The 23,378-nt window shown below is 38.5% G+C and overlaps 1 protein-coding gene across 3 annotated transcripts in view; it reads left to right on the forward strand.

Annotated features, from left to right (window-relative positions):
* The window catches only part of LOC115217979 (voltage-gated potassium channel subunit beta-2), a 258,449-nt gene that overhangs the window by 169,321 nt on the left and 65,750 nt on the right, over positions 1–23,378 (forward strand). For all 3 annotated transcript variants that reach the window (XM_036507793.1, XM_036507792.1, XM_029787715.2), the window contains 4 exons: positions 4,498–4,535; positions 17,079–17,158; positions 20,721–20,765; positions 22,046–22,090. In XM_036507793.1, coding sequence (XP_036363686.1) covers positions 4,498–4,535; positions 17,079–17,158; positions 20,721–20,765; positions 22,046–22,090 — 208 coding nt within the window. The remainder of the gene's footprint in view (positions 1–4,497; positions 4,536–17,078; positions 17,159–20,720; positions 20,766–22,045; positions 22,091–23,378) is intronic.

The raw sequence follows: 23,378 nt of genomic DNA on the forward strand, positions 1-23,378 counted from the left end.
ATATATATACACACACACACACACATGCATATATATATTTATTTATATATTTATAAGAAATAAATAAGATTCAGTTGAATTTGGTACTTAGGTTGAGGCAGCAACTGAGTCGAGTATTGTCTTTCAAACTGCTGTATTGTTTGCATTGATCAATAAAATGGAGCCACTTGAAACGGCCATAATGCACTGATACCAAGCCACCCTTGTTACTCATTTGCTATATATATATATATGAGAACAAAGTGTACATACACCACTATGTATATATATAAAATAAAATACAAAATGGGACAAGAACACAAAACATCTGGACAACTAGGTGATACAAAAAAGGGGACAACAAAACATCCAGATAGGCAATAGAAAAAAAACATGGACAGGTCATTCAAAACCTTTTATCTTCAGTCAAGAACCAGATCATCCTCACAATTTCAGCTGATTAATATATATATATATATATATATAATATATATATATATATACACACACACACACACACATGCATATATATATTTATTTATATATTTATAAGAAATAATAAGATTCAGTTGAATTTGGTACTTAGGTTGAGGCAGCAACTGAGTCGAGTATTGTCTTTCAAACTGCTGTATTGTTTGCATTGATCAATAAAATGGAGCCACTTGAAACGGCCATAATGCACTGATACCAAGCCACCCTTGTTACTCATTTGCTATATATATATATATGAGAACAAAGTGTACATACACCACTATGTATATATATAAAATAAAATACAAAATGGGACAAGAACACAAAACATCTGGACAACTAGGTGATACAAAAAAGGGGACAACAAAACATCCAGATAGGCAATAGAAAAAAAACATGGACAGGTCATTCAAAACCTTTTATCTTCAGTCAAGAACCAGATCATCCTCACAATTTCAGCTGATTAATATATATATATATATATATATATATATATATATATATAATTATATATATATGAGAGAGGGTGGGGGAGAATAAGTGAGAGATAGAAAAATATATAGATACACACACACATATAAATTCCTAAAGAGAGAATTCCATGAATACAAAATAAACAGTTAAAACAACAACAATATTCTCAAGTGAAATATCAACAATTATTTTCATGCCTCCAGGTAAAAAATAGAAAAATGCAAAAAAAAAAAAAAAGAAATGTATACCAAACATTTTGAATTCAAACCCCAGCAAAAGTTTGAAGTAATTCTTTTGATGCCATTAATTACTAACAGAATGTTAGATTAAAAAATCCCAGGAGAAATCATTGAGGTCATATGTCTGAGAATCTGGGCTTTTCGTTTACCAAGGTAACATACGAAGAGGAAGCAGTAACTTTATTCTGTTGTTAGAAATCAAAAGCTTTATAACTTAAACACATTCTTCCACTATCTGAAATATTATTGGCTATTTCTAGAACATTCTTTTAGTACTTTGCCAGGGTTTTTTCTCTGCATCATCGTTTACTGTAAAATTCTTCATACAGTAACCAGTGGAAATATCAGTTTTCAACGGGTGGTGTTGAGCAAGAAATTGCTAAATGCAGAACGGAATGACAGCAAATAGTGCAAACACTGTTGCTTGGCTAAGAGAAATTATTTGGACAAAAAGCAATATTTATGGGGCATTTTTGTTTGTGTTTTTTTTTGTTTTTTGTTTTATGGGTTTTTTTTGGTGTTTTAAGAGCCAAGAGTTGTTTGATGGAAGGGTTTGGGGGATGTTGTGTTGATTAGCTATTTCATATTCTGAATTCATCAGTTAGTGTTTGTGTGAGTGTGTGTGTGTGTGTACACATATACTCAGCCCTCACTGTAAAGAGGGACATTAAATGATGATGATGTATATACATTTATATATATGTGTGTGTGTGTGTGTGTGTGTGTGTGCGCACATGCACACACACAGACACACTTGATAGGTGCAGGTATGGCTGTGTGATTGAGAAGTCTGCTTCCCAACCATGGCATCGACTGGCCTCCTCCCCTCAAAAATTTCGAGTCTTGTCCCAAGAGTAGAAAAGAATATAGTGAGGAAGTAGTTCAGTTGAGTGAACAAGTGAACGCGGATTGTTAGAGCAGACAGAATGTTGTATATATCATATATATTCTTTTCTGCACTAGGCACAAGGCCTGATATTTGAGGGGAGGGGGCCAGTCGATTAGATTGACCCCAGTACGCAACTGGTACTTAATTTATCGACCCCGAAAGGAACAAAGGCAAAGTCGACCTCAGCAAAATTTGAACTCAGAACCTAATAACACATGAAATACTTATTTCTTTACTACCCACAAGAGGCTAAACGCAGAGAGGACAAACAAGGACAGACAAACAGATTAAGTTGATTACATCAATCCTAGTGTGTAACTGGTAGTTAATTTATCGACCCCGAAAGGATGAAAGGCTAAGTCGACCTTGGTGGAATTTGAACTCAGAACGTAGCAGCAGACGAAATACCGCTAAGCATTTCGCCCCACATGCTAACGATTCTGTCAGCTCACCGCCTTCTATGCCATATATATTCACACTCATAAATTTAGATACTCTTGTTCATCTACTGGAGTTATGAGGATCATCTGGTAATCCTTAACCTTTAGACATTCAGATTATTCTGTCAAATGCCATGCTTATTTAATCACATTGTTTTGAATTAATCCTGTATTATCTCATAGTTTCAAAATTTCAGTGATGTGATTGTTTAATTTTAAAGTGACATTGTTGTGTAGGTGTGAGAGGCAAATATGTAATTGACAAGTCCTCTCTCCTAAAATTGCTGGCCTTGTGCCAAAATCAGAATATTTTTACTCATACACATACATCCTCACACTTCCTCACATATACATACTAATATACATTGGTTGATAATCACACTTCTGACTATAGGTAGATATTTGTTAAGCAGTGCAGTGCAAAACAGAACCTTTCTCTAACTGAAATGAGTTCAAGGTTCGTTAATACTACTCATGTTTACTTTGTACAATGTGTTGGTAGAATTACTTAAGCAAGACTGTGGCATGTGTGGATTTATGATTGTGCCAAGTCCATTGGAAAGTGTGAGTCCAGTACATCAGGCGAATAAGAAAGAGCAAGAATCATTTTATGGAAGCTAGGTCATTGCTTATCATTATGCTGCTGCTGGTAAAAATATTTTTTTAATCATGCATGTACCTTCATAAATTGTTCAAAGTAAAAGTATTTTTATTTATATAAGTCTGTGTTACATTGTCTATGTGTTGGAAGACACACACGCAAACAAACAAAAAAATGTGTTGAAAAACACATGCAAAAAAAATGTGTTGAAAGACACACTCACACACACACCCAAAAATATCTATATTTATTATATATACATAGTCTCTTTTTTTTAAGTCTGTGTTGTGTTGTGTTGACAGACTTGCACTTAAAATTCCCTGGTTTTAATCAAAACTTGTTAGTTACTAAGGTGACAACACTACTTATTTGTCTATCTTTCACAAGCTCTTCTCTCTCTCTCTCTCTCTCTCTCTCTCTTTCTCCCCCCTTTATATTTTCTCACAACAACTTTTTTCCTCCCTTTCTTCCTTCTCTCTACTCAGATATTGTTACAGACAAACAGACAGACAGAGATCAGCTTCTCTATTATAATATAAGATTGTGAACATGGCTGTAAAGTTAAAAAATGATGAAGAATTATTTATTCTTCTTACTATGTCTTGTGTCCTGTGTAAGGTACACAACTCTTATTCTTTTTTTCCTTCACAGATTTTGATCGCATAAAAACCCCATTTTATTAACAATATATTTTTACAGGAAGAAACAAACGAAAAGAAAACATTAAATTAATCAATTAATACAGTGTTTCTAACTTTATTAGAGCTAACTCTTTACCATTCACATCAACCTGGGTCTATAAAATAAGCTGTCAGTTGTGAAATGATCAAACAAAGTTTATAGTGGCTGATAGCAATGAAATACACTGAAGTACAAAAGGGTGATTAAACCTATATATATTAATCAATCTATATTAATCAGTGATCCGACTTGATTGATTTTTTTTTAAGTCAGAAATTCTCTTTTTTTTTTTTTGATTTATTTATTTCGAATCTATTATCAACATATTTTTACAGGAAGAAAAGAAAGAAAAAAATCACCGAAATAATAAAAAATTAAATTAACAAGGATAAAAACCCTATAACTACCTTACCAAGGAAACAAAGAAAATAATTTTAAAAATGGGGTGGAATTAAGTAGCGGAAGAGGTGGATGGAGGGAATAATGGCATATTCAGTTGCTCCTTGCAGACATGAATGCAAAAGTGTTGCTACAGAGAACAACCAGAGAAACTCACTGCATCAGCTACCTAACCTCATGGGGCCCATTTCTCAGATGGGCCACTGTTTAATATTTTATTCTGTTGACCAATTCGACTTCTATCAATAAATTTATCTTCCAGTTTATTGATATTCCTTCATTGGTTTTATTTTTTATTTTATATTTTTTTTATTTTTCTCTCAGGTACCTGGGTAACATTTGGTGCACAAGTTACAGACGAAGTAAGTTTTCTTGTTTTTCACCTTCTCCATTTTCGTTTTCCCTTTTCCTCATCTTCTTCATCTTATTTTTAGACAATACACACACAAATACACACACACAAATACACACACACAAATGCACACACACAAATACGCACACAAATACACACACACAAATACACACACACAAATACACACACACAAATACATACACACAAATACACACACACAAATACACACACACAAATACACACACACAATAATACACACACACACTAATACATACACACAAATACACACACACAAATACACACACAAATACATACACACAAATACACACACACAAATACACACACACAAATACACACACACAAATACACACACACAAATACACACACACAAATACACACACACAAATACACACACACAAATACACACACACAAATACACACACACAAATACACACACACAAATACATACACACAAATACACACACAAATACACACACACAAATGCACACACACAAATACACACACACAAATACACACGCACAAATACATACACACAAATACACACACACAAATACACACACACAAATACACACACACAAATGCACACACACAAATACACACACACAAATGCACACACACAAATGCACAACACAAATGCACCACACAATACACACCACAAATACACACACACAAATACACACACACAAATGCACACACACAAATACACACACACAAATGCACACACACAAATACATACACACACAAATACACACACACATACACACACTCACACACACAGACACATACACACATATGAGCACAATCTTTCACATACGGGCATGCACTCTAACACATATGCATGCTCTCTCTCACACACACACATGCACTTACACATACATGCACACTCTCACACACACACATGAATATTGCACACTCTACATACATGCACACACATTCACACACACTGTCACACATATATTCATACTCTCACACACATGCACACACACATATGCACACACACATATGCACACACACATGCATACATGCACACTTTCTCACACACATGCACATACACTCATACACACACAAGCACACTTTCACAAACGCATGCATACACACTATTACACACTCACATACACATGCACTCACAACTCTCACTCTCTCTCTCACTTACACACACACACCCACACACAGTCACACATATACACATACTCTCTCTCACACACACACATGCACACACACACACACACACACACATACACATTCATTAGAAGCTCTACCTTTACTCTGGTGCTATTCTTAATTTTCTATTCCCGTCGCTTATTTGAAGGTGATTTGAAAAATAGCCTATTGTGGTGGTGGTGGTGGTGGTTGTGGTGGTGTGGTGGTGGTGGTGGTGGTGGTGGTGGTGGTGGTGGTGGTGGTTGGTGGTGGTGGTGGTGGTGGTGGTGGTGGTGGTGGTGGTGGTGGTGGTGGTGGTGGTGGTGGTGGTGGTGGTGGTGGTGGTGGTGGTGGTGGTGGTGGTGGTGGTGGTGGTGGTGGTGGTGGTGGTGTGGTGGTGGTGGTGGTGGTGGTGGTGGTGGTGGTGGTGGTTGTGGTGGTGGTGGTGGTGGTGGTGGTGGTGGTGGTGGTGGTGGTTGTGGTGGTGGTGGTGGTGGTGTGGTGGTGGTGGTGGTGGTTGTGGTGGTGGTGTGGTGGTGTGGTGGTGGTGGTGGGTGGTGGTGGTGGTGTTGGTGGTGGTGGTGGTGGTGGTGGTGGTGGTGGTGGGGGTGGTGGTGGTGGTGGTGGTGGTGGTGGTGGTGGTGGTGGTGGTGGTGGTGGTGGTGGTGGTGTGGTGGTGGTGGTGGTGGTGGTGGTGGTGGTGGTGGTGGTGGTGGTGTGGTGGTGGTGGTGGTGGTGTGGTGGTGGTGGTGTGGTGGTGTGGTGGTGGTGGTGGTGGTGGTTGTGGTGCATATTATGTTGATGGTTTTGGTTGCAGCATTGATAGTGATAGAGGTGAAGTCAGTAATGATGGTGGCAACAAAGGTGTGTTGTTGTTAGTAGTAGTAGTAGTAGTAGTAGTAGTGGTGGTGGTGGTGGTGGTGGTGGTGGTGGTGGTGGTTGTGTTTATGGGGGTGTTTTTTTTTTTGCTTTTGTATAGCCTCAGGAACAAACCAATAATGAAAGGCATTCCATCTCTTCCTCAGATACAGTCGTATTTTAGGGTTCCATTATGCAATTTGTCCGTTCTTCAAAAACGGAAAGGTATAATTAGACACGTAGCTGGGAGTTATTGCCTCTGAGTTGTCAGCAAAAGTCTTTTTTTTTCTTCCGGCAAAGATCTGACACTTTGATACGTGTATAAGAAATGCTGAGCTGTGCAGTAAGGAGACAAAGCAAGGAATGGGAAGAATATGCAAAAGCTGGAAAGAAATAAGGCCTTTGTGCTTTTGCTGAATGCATAGGGTCAGCATAAGAGGGAACACAAGTCATCTGAAAGTTAAAAAGTTAAAACTGGACAGCAGAGGTATTGATTGTAGTGTGGAAGAGAGAGTGTTGTAGTGGTATGGATATGCAATGCATATGAAGAATGATAAATAGATGGTGGTGGGGAGGGAGGTCGGAGTGTGGAATAATGCGGGTAAGAGGAGTCTGTGAAAGAGGAAGAGTGAAAGACCGAAAGAGATGTGGACAGTAGTGAGAAATGGACACAGAATGCTGAAGCTTACTTGGGGGATGAGGGAGGACTAAAACAGGTTGGGGGCCTCTGCGTTGGAATTGAACTGTTTAACCCTTACCAACATGGTAAGTGGTGATGGCTTTGGTGACAGCAGTGGTGGTGATGGTAGTAGTGGTGTTGCTGTTATTGGTGGTGATGGTTTTGTTGTTGGTGGTTGCTGTTGCTGTTGAGCGAACGGTCTTCGTCCCAGAGCTCGCAAGATGGGAGAAGTCCGAAACGTGGTCCTTTGCTATTCTTAAGACCCGCAGAAGAGAAAGCAGGTCAAACCCCGACACCGAGAGCATCGACGGATGGATGAATGCGCATCCAGGCTCAGCTGTTGCATAGGAAGTCGGGGACAAGAAACAGGAAGAAAGAGTGAGAGAAAGTTGGGGCAAAAGAGTACCACCCCCTGCCAGAGCCTCGTGGAGGTTTAAGTGTTTTCGCTCAATAAACACACACAATGCCCGGTCTGGGAATCGAAGTTGTTGGTGGTGGTGATGGTCGCGATCAACACAGTCATTGTCATGATAATGGAGGTAGTAGTAGCAGTTTTGATGGAGTGTATTGGTGGTGGAGTGTGCTGGTGCTACTAATCATTTATTTTCTTGGAATATGGGTAGAAATTTATAAGGGAGAACATGTAGCAGATTAGATTTAAACTAATTCTCATTTTTTTTTGGTCCAGTACAGATGGAAGGTCAAAGTACATCCCATTAGAACTGAAACTTAAATTCTAGAATTTAACTGGAGAAACCATGTATCCCTCTTCTAGGGAGAGTTTACGAAAAAAACAAAAGATGAAGACAGGTGGTGTACAAAACAAACAGATGTATTAGTATAACGCTCAGGAATAGAAAAAGTATTTTACGTTTCGAGCCTACGCTCTTCTACAGAAAGGGACACAGAAAAAACAAGGAGAGAAAAAAAAATGTGTGTAGTGGCTAGGACACCAATTTCTGCCTCTTTATCTTACTTTCATCTCTTGTCACCCAGTACAAAGTCACCTTTCCTCAAAATTACTTGCACCTCAGTTGGGGTGAGTGGTCTTGTCTTGCAAGTTACTTGGTCACCCCGTTAGTGCCAGTGCCATATAAAAAGTACCCATTGTACTCTGTAAAGTGGTTGGCATTTTGGAAGGGCATTCGGTCATAGAAACCATATCGAAGTAGACATCAGAGCCTGGCACATTCCTCTAGTCTGCCAGGTCCTGCTGAGCCATCCAGTTCATGCTGGCGTAAGAAAACTGATGTTAAATGGTGATGACGTGATGGTGATAAAACTATAAAAGTCTGGAAACATTGACAGGATAATGGATTTAGGAATGCCATGGTTTCAAACTAAACACAAAGGATTAATAAAGAAATATGGAGAATCTTAAAATAAATGATTGAACACACACATACGGTTATGGTTTGCACACACACACGCATTACACATACACATTACACACACACACAAACACATTATACTCACACAAGTATACATACACACACAAACACACACACATATACACACACATATGCACACATACACACTCATACTAACAAATAGAGTGACACATACACTACTAAAACATGCCAATGGGGAAGCCTGTAGGCAGTTGCTCAAAGTGCTAGAAATAACAAACAAATTCTTGAAAATAATAATCCTATCATCTTCAGTATTTTTTGTTATTTACAGGTTTCAGTCATTAGACTGTGACCATGCTGGGGCATAATGTAGTCATATTTGATTATAAATCAACTTAATTGGAGCTGACTAATGACTAAACAACAATAAAACTAATAACACAAGCAGAATGTAACACATTTATACTAACTATAGACTGATGTGGGGACACACACATGCAAATACACATGCACACATACATACATATGCACAAACACACATACACACGTGTGCATGCACACACACATGCATGCACGCATACACATGCATGCACACACATGCATATGCACACACACATGCACACACACACATGCATGCATACTCACACATACACACACACAGGCACAGACTCATACACACACGTGGGCACACATACACACGCACACGTACACTACAACCATCACTACCAACATAGGCCATCATATATCGGCAAATCAAAATCGCTGACGTGGCCAATGACAGTACTTGTGCCAGTGGAACGTTAAAAGCACATCAGAGTGTGATCATTGGCAGGGCCACAGATTGGGCCAGTGGCACATGAAAAGCACAATTCGGGCGTGATCATTGTCAGTGCCACCGGACTGGCTCCCATGCAGGTAGCACATAAAAAAAAATACCTTTTGAGCATGGTTGTTGCCAGAACTGCCTGACTGGCCCTCATGCCAGTGGCACATAAAAGCATCCACTACACTCTCAGAGTGGTTGGCATTAGTAAGCTGTAGAAACATTGCTAGATCAGATTGGAGCCTGGTGCAGCCTCTGGCTTGCCAGTCCTCAGTCAAATTGTCCAACCCATGCCAGAAACTGGATGTTAAATGATGACGACGATGATGATGATGACATACAAATTAATACTAACATACAGGCATACATCATCATTTAACATCCGTTTTCCATGCTGGCATGGGTTAGACAGTTTGATAGAAGCTGGCAAGGCTGGAAAGCTGCACCAGGCTCCAGTTGTCTGGTCACTCCTCCTAACACCAACTAGAGTGTACTGGATGCTTTTTACATGACACCAGCACAGGTGCTTTTTACATGGCACCAGTGTGGGTGCCTTATATATACATGTGTATATTAATATACATATGTTAATAACTGCACACACACATGCACACACACTCACATAACCATTCCTGCTGTCACACATACATTACTATTAAAATATGCACATATATGCACATGATTGCAACTGCTGGTATACACATTCACTGGGTGGTGTTAGGAAGGGCATCCAGCTGTAAAAATCCTGCCAAAACAGTCACAGAAGTCTGGTGCAGACTTCTGCATGGCTGGCTCCAATCAAACTGTCCCACCCATACCAGCATGGAAGGTGGATGTTAAACGATGATAATAATGGGATAGACAGACAGATAGGTAGGTAGGTAGGTAGGTAGATACAAAAATTCTATAATTATGAGCATAACTATAATTAGGGTTCAGCAAAATTTGCTTCACCACATACCGAAATTTAGAAATAGCAGTTAGAATACTATTTCACTACCATACGAAAAACTCCCAGACAGTAATACTCTACAACCCACACAGGTAAAGAGAAAAAAATATAGAATCCACCCAGCTCTGATTAACTGTATACACGTTTCAGGGTTAAAGAGATGTACACAGATGTACCCCGAAACACATATACAGTTAATCAGAGCTGGGTGGATTCTATATTTTTTTCTCTTTACCTGCGTGGGTTGTTGAGTATTGCTGTCTGGGAGATATCTTATGGAAGTAGAATAGTATTTAACTGTTATTTCTAAATTTCGGTATGTGGTGAAGCAAATTTTGCTGAACCCTAATTATAATTATGCTCATAATTATAGAATTTTTGTATAAGTTTACCGATAATGGTTCTTTTAACAAACCAAACTACTTGGTAAAATTATTAATTATTAAATGGTTAATTAATTTTACCCTTTATTATTATTATAGACAGACAGATAGATAGATAGATAGATAGATAGATAGATAGATAGATAGATAGATAGATAGATAGATAGATAGATAGATAGATAGATAGATAGATATTAACACATACATACAACTACAGTCACAGAGTATTGAAGTATACTGGTACCACCTAAAAAGTGGTCAGTCTACTCTGTGAAATGGTTAGCATTAAGAAGGGCATCTAGCCATTGAAACCATGTAAAAGCAGAAAATAGGAGGCTGGTGCAGCCCCTTGACTTGCCAGCTCCAGTCAAACCTTCCAGCCCATGCCAGCATGGAAAACAGACATTAAAAGGATGATGATGATGATATAGACACACTCACACACACATAAAAACTATATGCACTAAAATATGTTCATCAACGGTGTTACATGCACATATACACACATGATTAAAACTGCTGGTACACACCTTCAGCAATTAATATTTGCACTCTAAAAAGGTAGCAAGCTAGCAGAAACATTAGCATTCCAGGTTAAATGCTTAATGTTATTTCGTCTGTCTTAATGTTCTGAGTTCAAATTCCACCAAGGTCGACTTTGCCTTTCATCCCTGCAGAGTTAATAAATTAAGTACCAGTTTTGTACAGGGGTGGATCTAATTGACTGCCAATCAACTCGCCCAAAATTTTGGGCCTTGTAACAACACTAGAAAAGAATATATTTATTTTTTAAGGTGGCGAGCTGGCAGAATCGTTAGCATGCTGGGCAAAATGCTTAGTAGTATTTCATATGTCTTTACGTTCTGAGTTGAAATTCCACTAAGGTCGACTTTGCCTTTCATCCTTTTGGGATCAATAAATTAAGTAGCAGTTGTGTACTAGGGTCAATCTAATCGACTGGATCCCGCCCCAGAAATTTCGAGCCTTATGCCTAGAGTAAGAAAGAATATTTTCACTCTAAAACATACACTTATGTACAACCACTCTTGTTGATGTATATTTATACATAATGTTGTTCAAAAACATATACACACATGAAATATGCATATCAATGGGGAACAGCATGAACACCCACACACACACACAACTGTCTATATATTGATACAAATACATACGTATAACCTCAGGTAAAAACAGAACAGTGATGCATATACACTAACACACATATGCTACCACAATCACAAACAGAACAGTATTGAAAAATACACTTACACACACACACACACACACACACACAGAGTCACATATACTGACAAATACCAAATAACAGTTTTATGTGCAAACGCACACACACACAAACACACACACATCAAATGCACAACTCACACAGGTGTACTTTTACTAGCGATACACACACACAAAACATGCACATATTCACGCACACACACTCATATATTTAACAATTTGACATTCAATGAGATTTAAATTATTAACATTGACAGACTTCATTAATAATAATCTCTTAATTAGGAAAGAGAACAAAGAGAAGATGGTTGTTAATCTTTAAAAAACACAAATGCAGCTAACAGTCGCTAAACGGTGATGACAACTGGCAAATTTGTTCAGCAGACAAGCACTCAACTTGATCAATCTGCTCAACATAGTAGCTAAATCTACCTCAGTACAGGAGGTAATGTGGGAGGGAGTCTCAGGGATCCTCTACGTTGTCACTGAACCTTCTAAAATTAGTGACTAAATCTCGTTTGAATCATACTGTAATGTCTTAAAGAAATAACACCTCGGATCATGTGGTCCCAGAAACATTATTATATCTGAAATATAAATGGGATAGTCATGTCTGGATTGTCTTTTATCTGAGATTTTCTGTGTGCCAGAGTCCATCTGTGTCTAAATAAATTCATCAAATCCAGTGAAGTCTCTAACGTCTCACTTATACACATACTGACACCCACCCACCCACATAAGGAGCCTCAGGGTGCCTCTCTGAGATTCTCAAACTTTTTGTGCCACTGCCCCCTACCCATGGCCTCATAATACCCTCAGCACCCCTACACCTATTTTTATGTATAAATAAGCATTTTATATTTTACAAACATATATAAACAAGCTGTGATATACGAATCCACATGCTAATACATGAATAAACTATGAGTCATTTGATATTAATATAATCTCTCTCTATATAAATGGCAGTTTGTCTGTGCGTGTTTCTGTGTGTCTGTTTGCTTGTACCCTCACCCTGACCACGGCTTTCAACCAATTCTGATGAAACTTGACACACACATAGCCCAATGTCATAATTCAAAACTAACGCAGCGAAAATTTTGAAAAGTTCCCCCAGTTCTGAAAAAAATCGATAAATTCGACATGGGGTCGAGAATCAGAAACACAAACCATAAACTGTCTAGGGGACGCAACTCCACCATTTTTAACTCTCAAAAAAAAATTTACCATCATTTTTTTCCATTTTTTGCTATTTTTTGGCTATAACTCTCTAAAAATGCTTTATAGTTATTTCCCTTACAAACCTGAGCAACGCCGGGCGATACTGCTAGTATTATATAATTTGTATACAGTAGGAGTAGCTGTGTGGTAAGTAGCCTGCTTATGAACTACATGGTTCTGGGTTCAGTCCCACTGCGTGGCACCTTGGGCAAGTGTCTTCTGCTATTGCCTTGGGCCAACCAAAGCTTTGTGAGTGGATTTGGTAGATGGAAACTGAAAGAAGCACATTATATATATATATATATATATATATATATAACGGTAAGCTTTATGAAAATAGACAAAAGACGAAGGCAGGTTTACGGAAATAAACAAAAGACGAAGGCAGGTGGAATACAAACAAACAATTGTATTAGTATGGCGCTCAGGAAATATAAATGAAACAAGTCTTTAACGTTTCGAGCCTACGCTCTTCAACAGAAAGATACACAGAGAAAAAAAACACAGAAAGAAGGAGAGAAAAAAATATGCGTGCAAAAGCTAGCGAATCAACATGGCGATCTGATTTTGGCCAGAAGTCAAAGATCAATCATGAGACGCAAGAGCGAAATTAGGGGAGATAATAGGGTTGAATGACCCCGCTCATGTAAATATATATGTGTATGTGTGTATATATGTTTGTGTGTTTGTCTCCCCAACATCTAGTTCAACCCATATCCTAATGTTATTTACATGCCAAATTACTCAAAAATATTTTGACACATTTGTCACGCACCTGAATACAAAAATGAGATCAAAGTAAATCACTTTTGCACCTGTTTATATCATCGTATTTACCTGTATACAAGACGTGCTCCATGTTTTTGTGATTAAAATCAAGTATAAAAAAGTGCAACTTATACATAGGTGTGGCTGTGTGGTAAGAAGCTTGCTTCCCAACCACGTGGTTCTAGGTTCAGTCCCAGTGTGGCACCTTGGGCAAGTGTCTTCTATTATAGTTTTGGGCCAACCAAAGCCTTGTGAGTGGATTTGGTAGACGGAAACTATCTATCTATCTTTCTATATATATATATATATATATATATCTAACTATCTATCTATCTATCTATCTATCTAATTATCTATATATCTATCTATCTAACTAACTATCTATCTATCTATCTCTTTTCTATCTCTCTCTCTCTCTCTCTATATATATATATATATATATATATATATATATTATATATATATATATATGTAAGTACTCAGTGAATGCTTGTTTAACTTGTGCTCTAGTCCAACTGAGTGGAGCAATGTTACTAAAATAAAATCTAGACAAAATAGACTAGCAACAACAATAACACTAGTTATATACTTAGCACCATTAATTATGGTAACAACAGACCCAGCAGTACCACCACCGCCACCACCACCACCACCAGTCACCACCATCACCACTACTGCCACCACTGTCACTACCAGCAGCCAAATTACTTAGTGTTATCTTTATGTAGAGAGTTAGGTAACCTGACACAAATAGGATGTAAGCATTTTTCATTAACAACGCTTGTCTTAGGTTAAAGCCAGTACGACAACAGCAGAGCGTGGATGTAGTTCTCTCTGTTGTAGACAATTCTTTGACACTGTATAATTGTGGTGTGTTTCATTAGTGTGTTTTGGTGGGCGAGATCAAAGATAGAAATAAATAATGCACAGACAAGAAGGAAGATGTCGAAACTGAAGAAACAATGCTAAAAGTAATGACAGCAGCAAAAGTCTAACCATTCATTCTTACCATTCCATGCCAGTAATTCAAAGTATAAGTAAAATGAATAAGAAAAGAACTAACGGAATGCCAACCGTTCTTTTAATCTAAAATTTATGTTCTGAGATGTAGTTTGTTGGTATGTGTGACAAAGACACCATATTGTGATAAAAGGTTTATTGCTTTGTGGTGAGTGAAATCTGATGGTTGTTTGTGAGTGAGGGGCTGGGGTCGAAATGGGAACCTTACTCAGCATTGTGCTTTTGTAGCATGAAGCAAAGCAGGCCTTGCCATCCACTCAAGGAAACACAGAGTAAATGTGTGTGTGTCGTATTTCTTTATTACCCACAAGGGGCTAAACATAGAGGACAGTGTCTGTGTGCATGTGTCTGTGTGTGTGTGTGTGTGTGCATGTGTGTGTGCGTGCGTGTGTGTGTATGTGTGTACCCACACAGGCACACACACACAGAACAGAGTAGGAGTTATGGCCTTGGTAATTTGCATAATTAGAACAAAAATCTGCTAACCAATGAGCTAGGTTCTTCAAATACATGCCATGAGCGAAGCAAAATAGCTCAAAATGGACAGTGGAATATATTTTGTAGAACATAATCCAAATTACCCGTGATGGTGTGAAGGTGATACAATCCTCCCAGTGGGCAGTTCATGGGAGTTCAACAGTTACAGATTGAAGTGTGTAGTGGGGTTGTGTTGGTGTGTGTTTGCATCTGTTGTTTCGTTGCATGCAATGTTTGCAGTGATATTTACCTAAACATGAATAGCTCATTTTGACATTATGGGGATTAAAGGATTTATACCTATGGGTTCTTGAGAAATACTTTCTAATTAGTGTCAGGAAACTTGAGCTCTATAAGAAAAACACTTCTAGGTCTAATGCAATAATGAACCAGTTTATTTTCTCTTTCTAATTCTCTTTGGGTTTGGTGGGTAGGAATGGGGTGAGTCCTCCAGATACACCACCTCATCAGTGAAGCCACCCTTACTCATATCTCATTACTGTGGGGTGGGGCCCTGTTGAATATCTCCTAAGTAATGTGGAGCTGAGTCAAATTTGTTATTAGCTATACATGCATAAATACATACATATACATATACACACACATATATACACACACACTTATATACATACACACACACATATATACATACACACACACATATATACATACACACACATATATATACAGATGCACACAAACACATACACACACACATATATATCTATACATATATGTGTGCGCATGTGGAGGTATGTGGACAAGTGGTCAGGGTTTTACACTTTATGATCACAAGCTTGTGGTTTCAATTCCTAGACTGAGTAACGTGTTCTTGAGCAGAACACTTCATTTCACATTGCTCCAGTCCACTGGTAAAAATGGAAACTCCTGTGACAGACCAGTATTCATCCAGAGGAGAATATATGCACCTCGGAATCTGGTCCTATTTGACTGTGGCCATGCTGGAGCACTGCATCTAGTTGAGCAAATCGATCCCAGGACTTATTCTTTGCAAGCCTAGTACTTATTCTATCAATCTCTTTTGCTGAAACTAAGTTATGGAGATGTAAACACACCAGCATCAGTGGTCAAGCAATAGTGGGGGGACAACCACAGGCACACACACGAATATATATATATATATATATATATATATATGTATGTATGTATATGTATATATACACACAACGGGCTTCTTTCAGTTTCTGTCTACCAAATCCACTCACAGGGCTTTGGTTGGCTCGAGTCTATAGTACAAGACACTTGTCCAAGGTTCCACACAGTGGGACTGAACCAGAAACCATGTGGTTGATAAGCAAGCTACTTACCACACAGCCACTCCTATATATATATATATATATATATTATATATATATATATATATATATAATATATATATATACATATATATATATATTGAAGTGAATCTAACGGTTTTTGTTTTTTAAATGGCTTATAAACACCTTCCACGCTGCAATTGTTTTTGTTCCAGCACACAATCTCAGATCAGGTCACTTGCTATGCAAGTACATCTCAATATATATGTATATGAATTATATTATGTTATATTATATATTTATATATATTATACTCTGCTAAATAATTTTAATTCAGGTTGCTGAAGACATGTTAACGCTAGCCTATGAGAGTGGAATCAACATATTTGATACTGCTGAAGTATATTCAGGTGGCAAGTAAGTTCCTTTTAATTATTTCTAAATGATGTTTCCATTTTCTGTGATTACATTATATTTTCGTTGTCTTCATTCTGTATTAGGGTCACTACAAGTCTTTATATACGAGTAAATTCTTCAGTCGTGTGTCTAAAACTTTCTTTCAAACTGGAAACAGAACAGCACAATATTAACTGTTTGGTTTGATATAAAACAGAAAAATAGATAATGATGGCTGGTTGAGATGGTTGAATCTTTATGATGCTGGTGCTGGTGTCACGTAAAAAGCACCTGTAATGGTGTCACATAAAAAGCACCCATGCTGGTGCTATGTAAATGGCACACATCAGAAGTACCCATCCTGGAGTCATATAAGAAGTATCTATACTGGTGCCATATAAAAAGTATCCGTTCTGGTGCCATGATAAAGGAATCCCTTCTAGTATCATGTCAAAAGTACCTATGCTGGTGTCATGTAAGGAGCACCCATGCTGGTGCCACATAAAAAAGCAGTTGTGCTGGTGCCATGGATAAAAACACCTCTGCTGGTGCCATGTAAAAAGCACCCAGCACACTCTCTAAAGTGGTTGGCATTAGAAAGGGCATCCAGCATTAGAAACCTTTTCAAAATAGACAACTGGAGCCTGGCACAGCTCTTCTGCTGGCTAGCTCCTGTCACACTGCCCAACCCATGCCAGCATGGAAAGCAGATGTTACATTATGATGATGATGATGATGATGATGATGATGATGATGATGTGATGAGGATGACGATGACGATGATGATGATGGCAGTTTCAAATTATGTATATCATCAGTAGCGCTTCATGTTAATTATCAGCTGCAGAACATCAATCTAGGTAACACTGTTTATTTTGATAACCTATTAAAATTCTTTGAAAGCTATTACGTATCTGTAAACATTTAGTCTAGCTGTGGAAATTTTGTTTCAAAAACGAAATTAATATGAACAGTTGATCACCAAATAGATTATGAGTTCTGAGATTCCTTATGCTCAAAAGTATGTTTTTACCAAGTGATGGCAACTATTTGGTAATCCTGAAAAAAACAGAAAAATATTGCTTCAAGTTCCAATTTAGCTAATTAAGGGGTTGGCATTAAAAAAGAAACGGATTTTCAGTGTGATATCTATCCATTTAAGTGACCCTTTTTTTTAATAGTTTAGCTGAAGAAGGAAGTGTCCGTGATATTTTTCTGGAGCTTCTAAGATGGGTGGGTAGAGGTTATTTACAAGACAGGGGTTGCTTGAATGCTTACAGCAGCAGAGGCTCTGCTAACAGCCCCAAATAACCAGGGGACTGTATTCTTACCTTGCAGCCCCAAACTCTTTTAATTGTTTCAGTCATTTGACTGTAGCCATGCTGGAGCACCACCTTTAGTCGAGCAAGTGTGAAAGGTAGGTGAGTCCAGTTTGCTGAACATTGTTGTAGAGCTGAAAAAGAGGTAATTTCTACTCTCCTTCTCTGGAAGCCATCTACTCACAATGCCAGAGGGCACACACTCTGTAATCTCCTGATGTAATCTCCAGGGATACAGGCATCCAGCAACAGGACCTCTGTAATGCCATGATGGACCGTGAAGTCTGGCGTAGCATGGTAAATTCCATTGTCTCGACCACGGTCGAACAATGATGATGATTAGTCGAGCATATCAACCCCAGAACTTACTCTTTGTAAGCCTAGTACTGATTCTATCAGTCTATTTTGCCGAACTGCTAAGTTATAGGGACATAAACACACCAGCATCAGTTGTCAAGCGATGGTGAGGCACAAACACAGACACAAAAACATATACACACACACATACATATAAACATATATATATATATATACATATATACGACGGGCTTCCTTCAGTTTCCGTCTACCAAATCCATTCATAAGGCTTTGGTTGGCCTGAGGCTATAGTAGGAGACACTTGCCCAAGGTGCCACACAGTGGGAATGAACCCGGAACCATGTGGTTGGTAAGCAAGCTACTTACCACACAGCCACTCCTGCATATACAGTAAACCTTCACCATATCGTGGTTCACCTATTGCGGTTTATTATTTAAGCTTACATCAATTCCGCTATGGTGTTGTTTTGCATTTATAATAAAATAAATATATGCAAATTGTAAAAATAAGTTTTGAAAAATATACAGTACAGAAAAATATAGGCGCAGAAGTGGCTGTGTGGTAAGTAGCTTGTTTACCAACCACATGGTTCCGGGTTCAATCCCACTGCATGGCATCTTGGGCAAGTGTCTTCTGCTATAGCCCCGGGCCGACCAATGCCTTGTGAGTAGACGGAAACTGAAAGAAGCCTGTCGTATATATGTATATATATGTAAGCATGTGTTTGTGTGTCTTTGTTTGTCCCCCATAGCATTGCTTGACAACCGATGCTGGTGTGTTTACGTCCCTGTCACTTAGCGGTTCGGCAAAAGAGACCGATAGAATAAGTACTGGGCTTACAAAGAATAAATCCCGGGGTCGATTTGCTCGACTAAAGGTGGTGCTCCAGCATGGCCGCAGTCAAATGACTGAAACAAGTAAAAGAGTAAAAGAGAGAGTACAGTACTGTTTCTACTTTATGGATTTTCAACTGTCATTGGTGGGGGGTTTTGGAATATAACCCCCACGATAGTTGAGGAATTTCTGTATTTCTGTGCCAAATTTTACCTGTGATCTACTGGGTATTGCTCAATAGAAATACTGCTGAAGTAATCATTGTCCTTATTGGAAACTATACTGGTGGACAAGTGGCAGCATTCCATCACCATTGGAACCAAATTCTTCAAAGCACCAGAAAAGAAAAAGAAGAAACCAAATGACAGGAGAGAAAGGCTTGGCAAAATCAACCTCGTCCTTCGCCAACATTGGCTTGCAATCAATGCCATCCATTCTTCTAAGCAAGAAATGGTCTACAGAATCATCAGTGTTATTACCCTAAAGGAAGATTCAGTAAAGAAGAAACCAGATTCTTGAATATGAAATAAAGTTACTGCTGCTGCCAATGATGACTAACAATACCATTTTACTAGTGACTATGCTTATTTGCTTGTAAGGCAGTGAGCTGGCAGAAATGTTAGCACACCGAGCGAAATGCGTAGCCATATTTCTTCTACCGTTGCGTTCTGAGTTCAAATTCCGCCAAGGTCAGCTTTCTTTCAGAGTCGATAAATTAAGTACCAGTTTCGCACTGGGGTCGATATAATCGACTTAATCTGTTTGTCTGTCCTTGTTTGTCCTCTCTGTGTTTAGCCCCTTGTGGGTAGTAAAGAAATAGATATTTCATCCAGCACTGCGTTCTGAGTTCAAATTCCACCAAGGTCGACTTTGCCTTTCATCCTTTTGAGGTCGATAAATTAAGTAACAGTTGCATACTGGGGTCAATCTAATCGACTGGCTCCCTCCCCCAAAATTTCAGGCCTTGCGCCTAGAGTAGAAAAAAAATACCTATTTACTAGTGCCAATTTATATTTTTCAAAATTATGAAATATTTCAAACTAAATATTAGCCAAAAAAAAAACAAAAAAAAAACTAATTTACATAACAAACATCTGTTCTTTTTTTTCAGGGCTGAAATATCTTTAGGCAAAATTCTGAAAAAGAAAAACTGGAGGTGAGGAACTTTCTTTCACTTCCTTTTTGTCCGAGAAAGTTTGGCATTATCTACATTAAATGCATATACAGCTACATGAATCTCTCTCTCTCTACCTTTCTCTATCTCTCTCTCACTTTCTCTCTCTCTCTATCTCTCTCAGCTATCCATTACAGTATTAGCCCTTTTCATCTGTCCTAATTATTGGGGAAGGAAACTGGGTGCAATTTCTCTGAGGAGCAGTCAGCAAGAAGCGTCCCATCAGGAGACTCCTTTCACACACACTCATATATATATATATATATATGTATGTGTATATATATATGCTGATATCATAATGTAATATCACCTTGCAATACAATATTCTTTAACTTTAGTTTATTTATTAAGTTCTTCGGATAATACTTTTTTGCTCTAACAAATATTAAAACATGCTTAAAATTTTTACGTCCTTGTGTGTGTGTGTGTGTGTGTGTGTGTGTGTATGTATGTATGTATGTATATATATGTGTGCATGTATGTATGTATAAATACATGTATATATATACATACATATATATATATATGCACATACACATTTATATATAATCGGTGGACGCACACAGTTGTTGAGTGGTACCCACGTGAGCGGAAAAGACCACCCGGAAGACCTCCACGACGGTGGAGTGACGATTTCAAGAGGACGATTGGGATCACGTGGATGAGAAAGGCGCGATCCAGAGAGGAGTGGAAAGCGTGCTGTGACCAGCGGTGTCAAATGGATGCCTGACGGACTGGTCGGTCAAAGTGATCAAAGTGAGTGATATAAATATGCATATATGCGTAGGAGTGGCTGTGTGGTAAGTAGCTTGCTTACCAACCACATGGATCCGGGTTCAGTCCCACTGCGTGACACCTTGGGCAAGTGTCTTCTACTATAGCCTCGGCAAAAGAGACCGATAGAATAAGTACTGGGCTTACAAAAGAATAAGTCCCAGGGTCGAGTTGCTCGATTAAAGGCGGTGCTCCAGCATGGCCGCAGTCAAAATGACTGAAACAAGGAAAAAGAAAGAAAAAGAAAAATATATATTTATATATGTATGCATATATATTATATATGTTCATATATATATACATACGTACGTATATATAGATGTTTAAATATATATATATGTATATATATATACATACATATATATATATGTGTGTGTGTGTGTGTGTATATATGTATATATACATGTATAGTTGTGTGTGTGTGTGTACACTTACCCATGTAACCTGACACATTCATCTATTTATGTATATTTGTTTTTTTTTTCTAGACGTTCCAGTTATATTATATCAACCAAGATTCATTGGAGTGCCAAGTAAGTAATTAGCAATGGGAGAAATATATTTTATTATCTAAACGATAATTACATTGACAGCTGTTAGCATTGATGAGAATAATAAAGATGTTGATGTTGAAGATGATGATGATGATGATGATGGTGATGATGATGATGATTTATAACAAGACAGTCTCAGGAGCATGGCTGTGTGTTAAAGAAGCTTGCTGGTGACCATTGGTTTCAGGTTCAGTCTGAGTGTGCAGCCCTTGGAGCAAGGGTCATCTACTATGAGCCCCAGGCTGACCAATGCCTTGTGAGTGAAGCTGGTAGATAGAAACTGTATGGAAGCCCATTGTGTTCGTGTGCGTGTGTGGTGTGTTTTGTGTTTGTGTTTTGTCCTCCACTGCCTCTTCACAACCACTGTTGGTTTGTTTACATCCCCGAAACTTAGTGGTTCAGCAAAAGGGGCTGACAGAATAAGTAAGAGACTTTCAAAAAAATAAGTACCTGGTTTGGGCTGCAATCCAATGACTGGAACTAATCAGAAATTGAAAGCCCTTTAACTGGTACGAAGTGTGTCCCTGGCCCTTGGATTGAATCTTAAGTTCCTGATTCCATGAGTTGTGCAGAAAACAGTGGAAAGAAATACAAGAAAAAGGGCCTTCAATGATTTGCAACACATTATTCAGCCGTCCAAGAATTTGGACCTGGAGATCTCCATTTCCAGCGACTTCGAGGGCCACTTCCCAGTGGTGTCGGACGTCAACGAAGAGCCCTCGACTACAACAAAATAACCAAAGTTTTTTTTTTCCAAGGTTTGGGATCTCCTGCCCCTAAGCCCTAGACCATCACCTAATCACCCTTACCCGTCTTCTTGCTCAACAGCCACAACAACAACAACAACACACACACACACACACACCCACACACACACAGCCGTTCAAGAATTTGAACCTGGAGATCTCCATTTCCAGCGACTTCGAGGGCCACCTCCCAGTGGTGTCGGACGTCAACGAAGAGCCCTCGACTACAACAAAATGACCAAAGTTTTTTTTTTCCAAGGTCTGGGGTCTCCCGCCCCTAAGTCCTAGGCCATTGCCTAATCACCCTTACCCGTCTTGTTGTTTAACACCCACAACAACAACAGTTTATTCATCTGCAAAATAAGTTTGTACAATGAATCAGTTGGATAGACCTTGAAGATAACAGCCTGTAGAAAATATACAATGTCTGCTTCTCAGCTCAGTCAAGATTTGGTTATAAGTGCTTGGCAAACAGGAACAAAATGATTTGGCATAGCTTCCTGGCAGTCTCCCTCCTCTCT

This window comes from Octopus sinensis, linkage group LG12 (assembly GCF_006345805.1).
Source record: "Octopus sinensis linkage group LG12, ASM634580v1, whole genome shotgun sequence".
Classification (NCBI taxonomy): domain Eukaryota; kingdom Metazoa; phylum Mollusca; class Cephalopoda; order Octopoda; family Octopodidae; genus Octopus; species Octopus sinensis.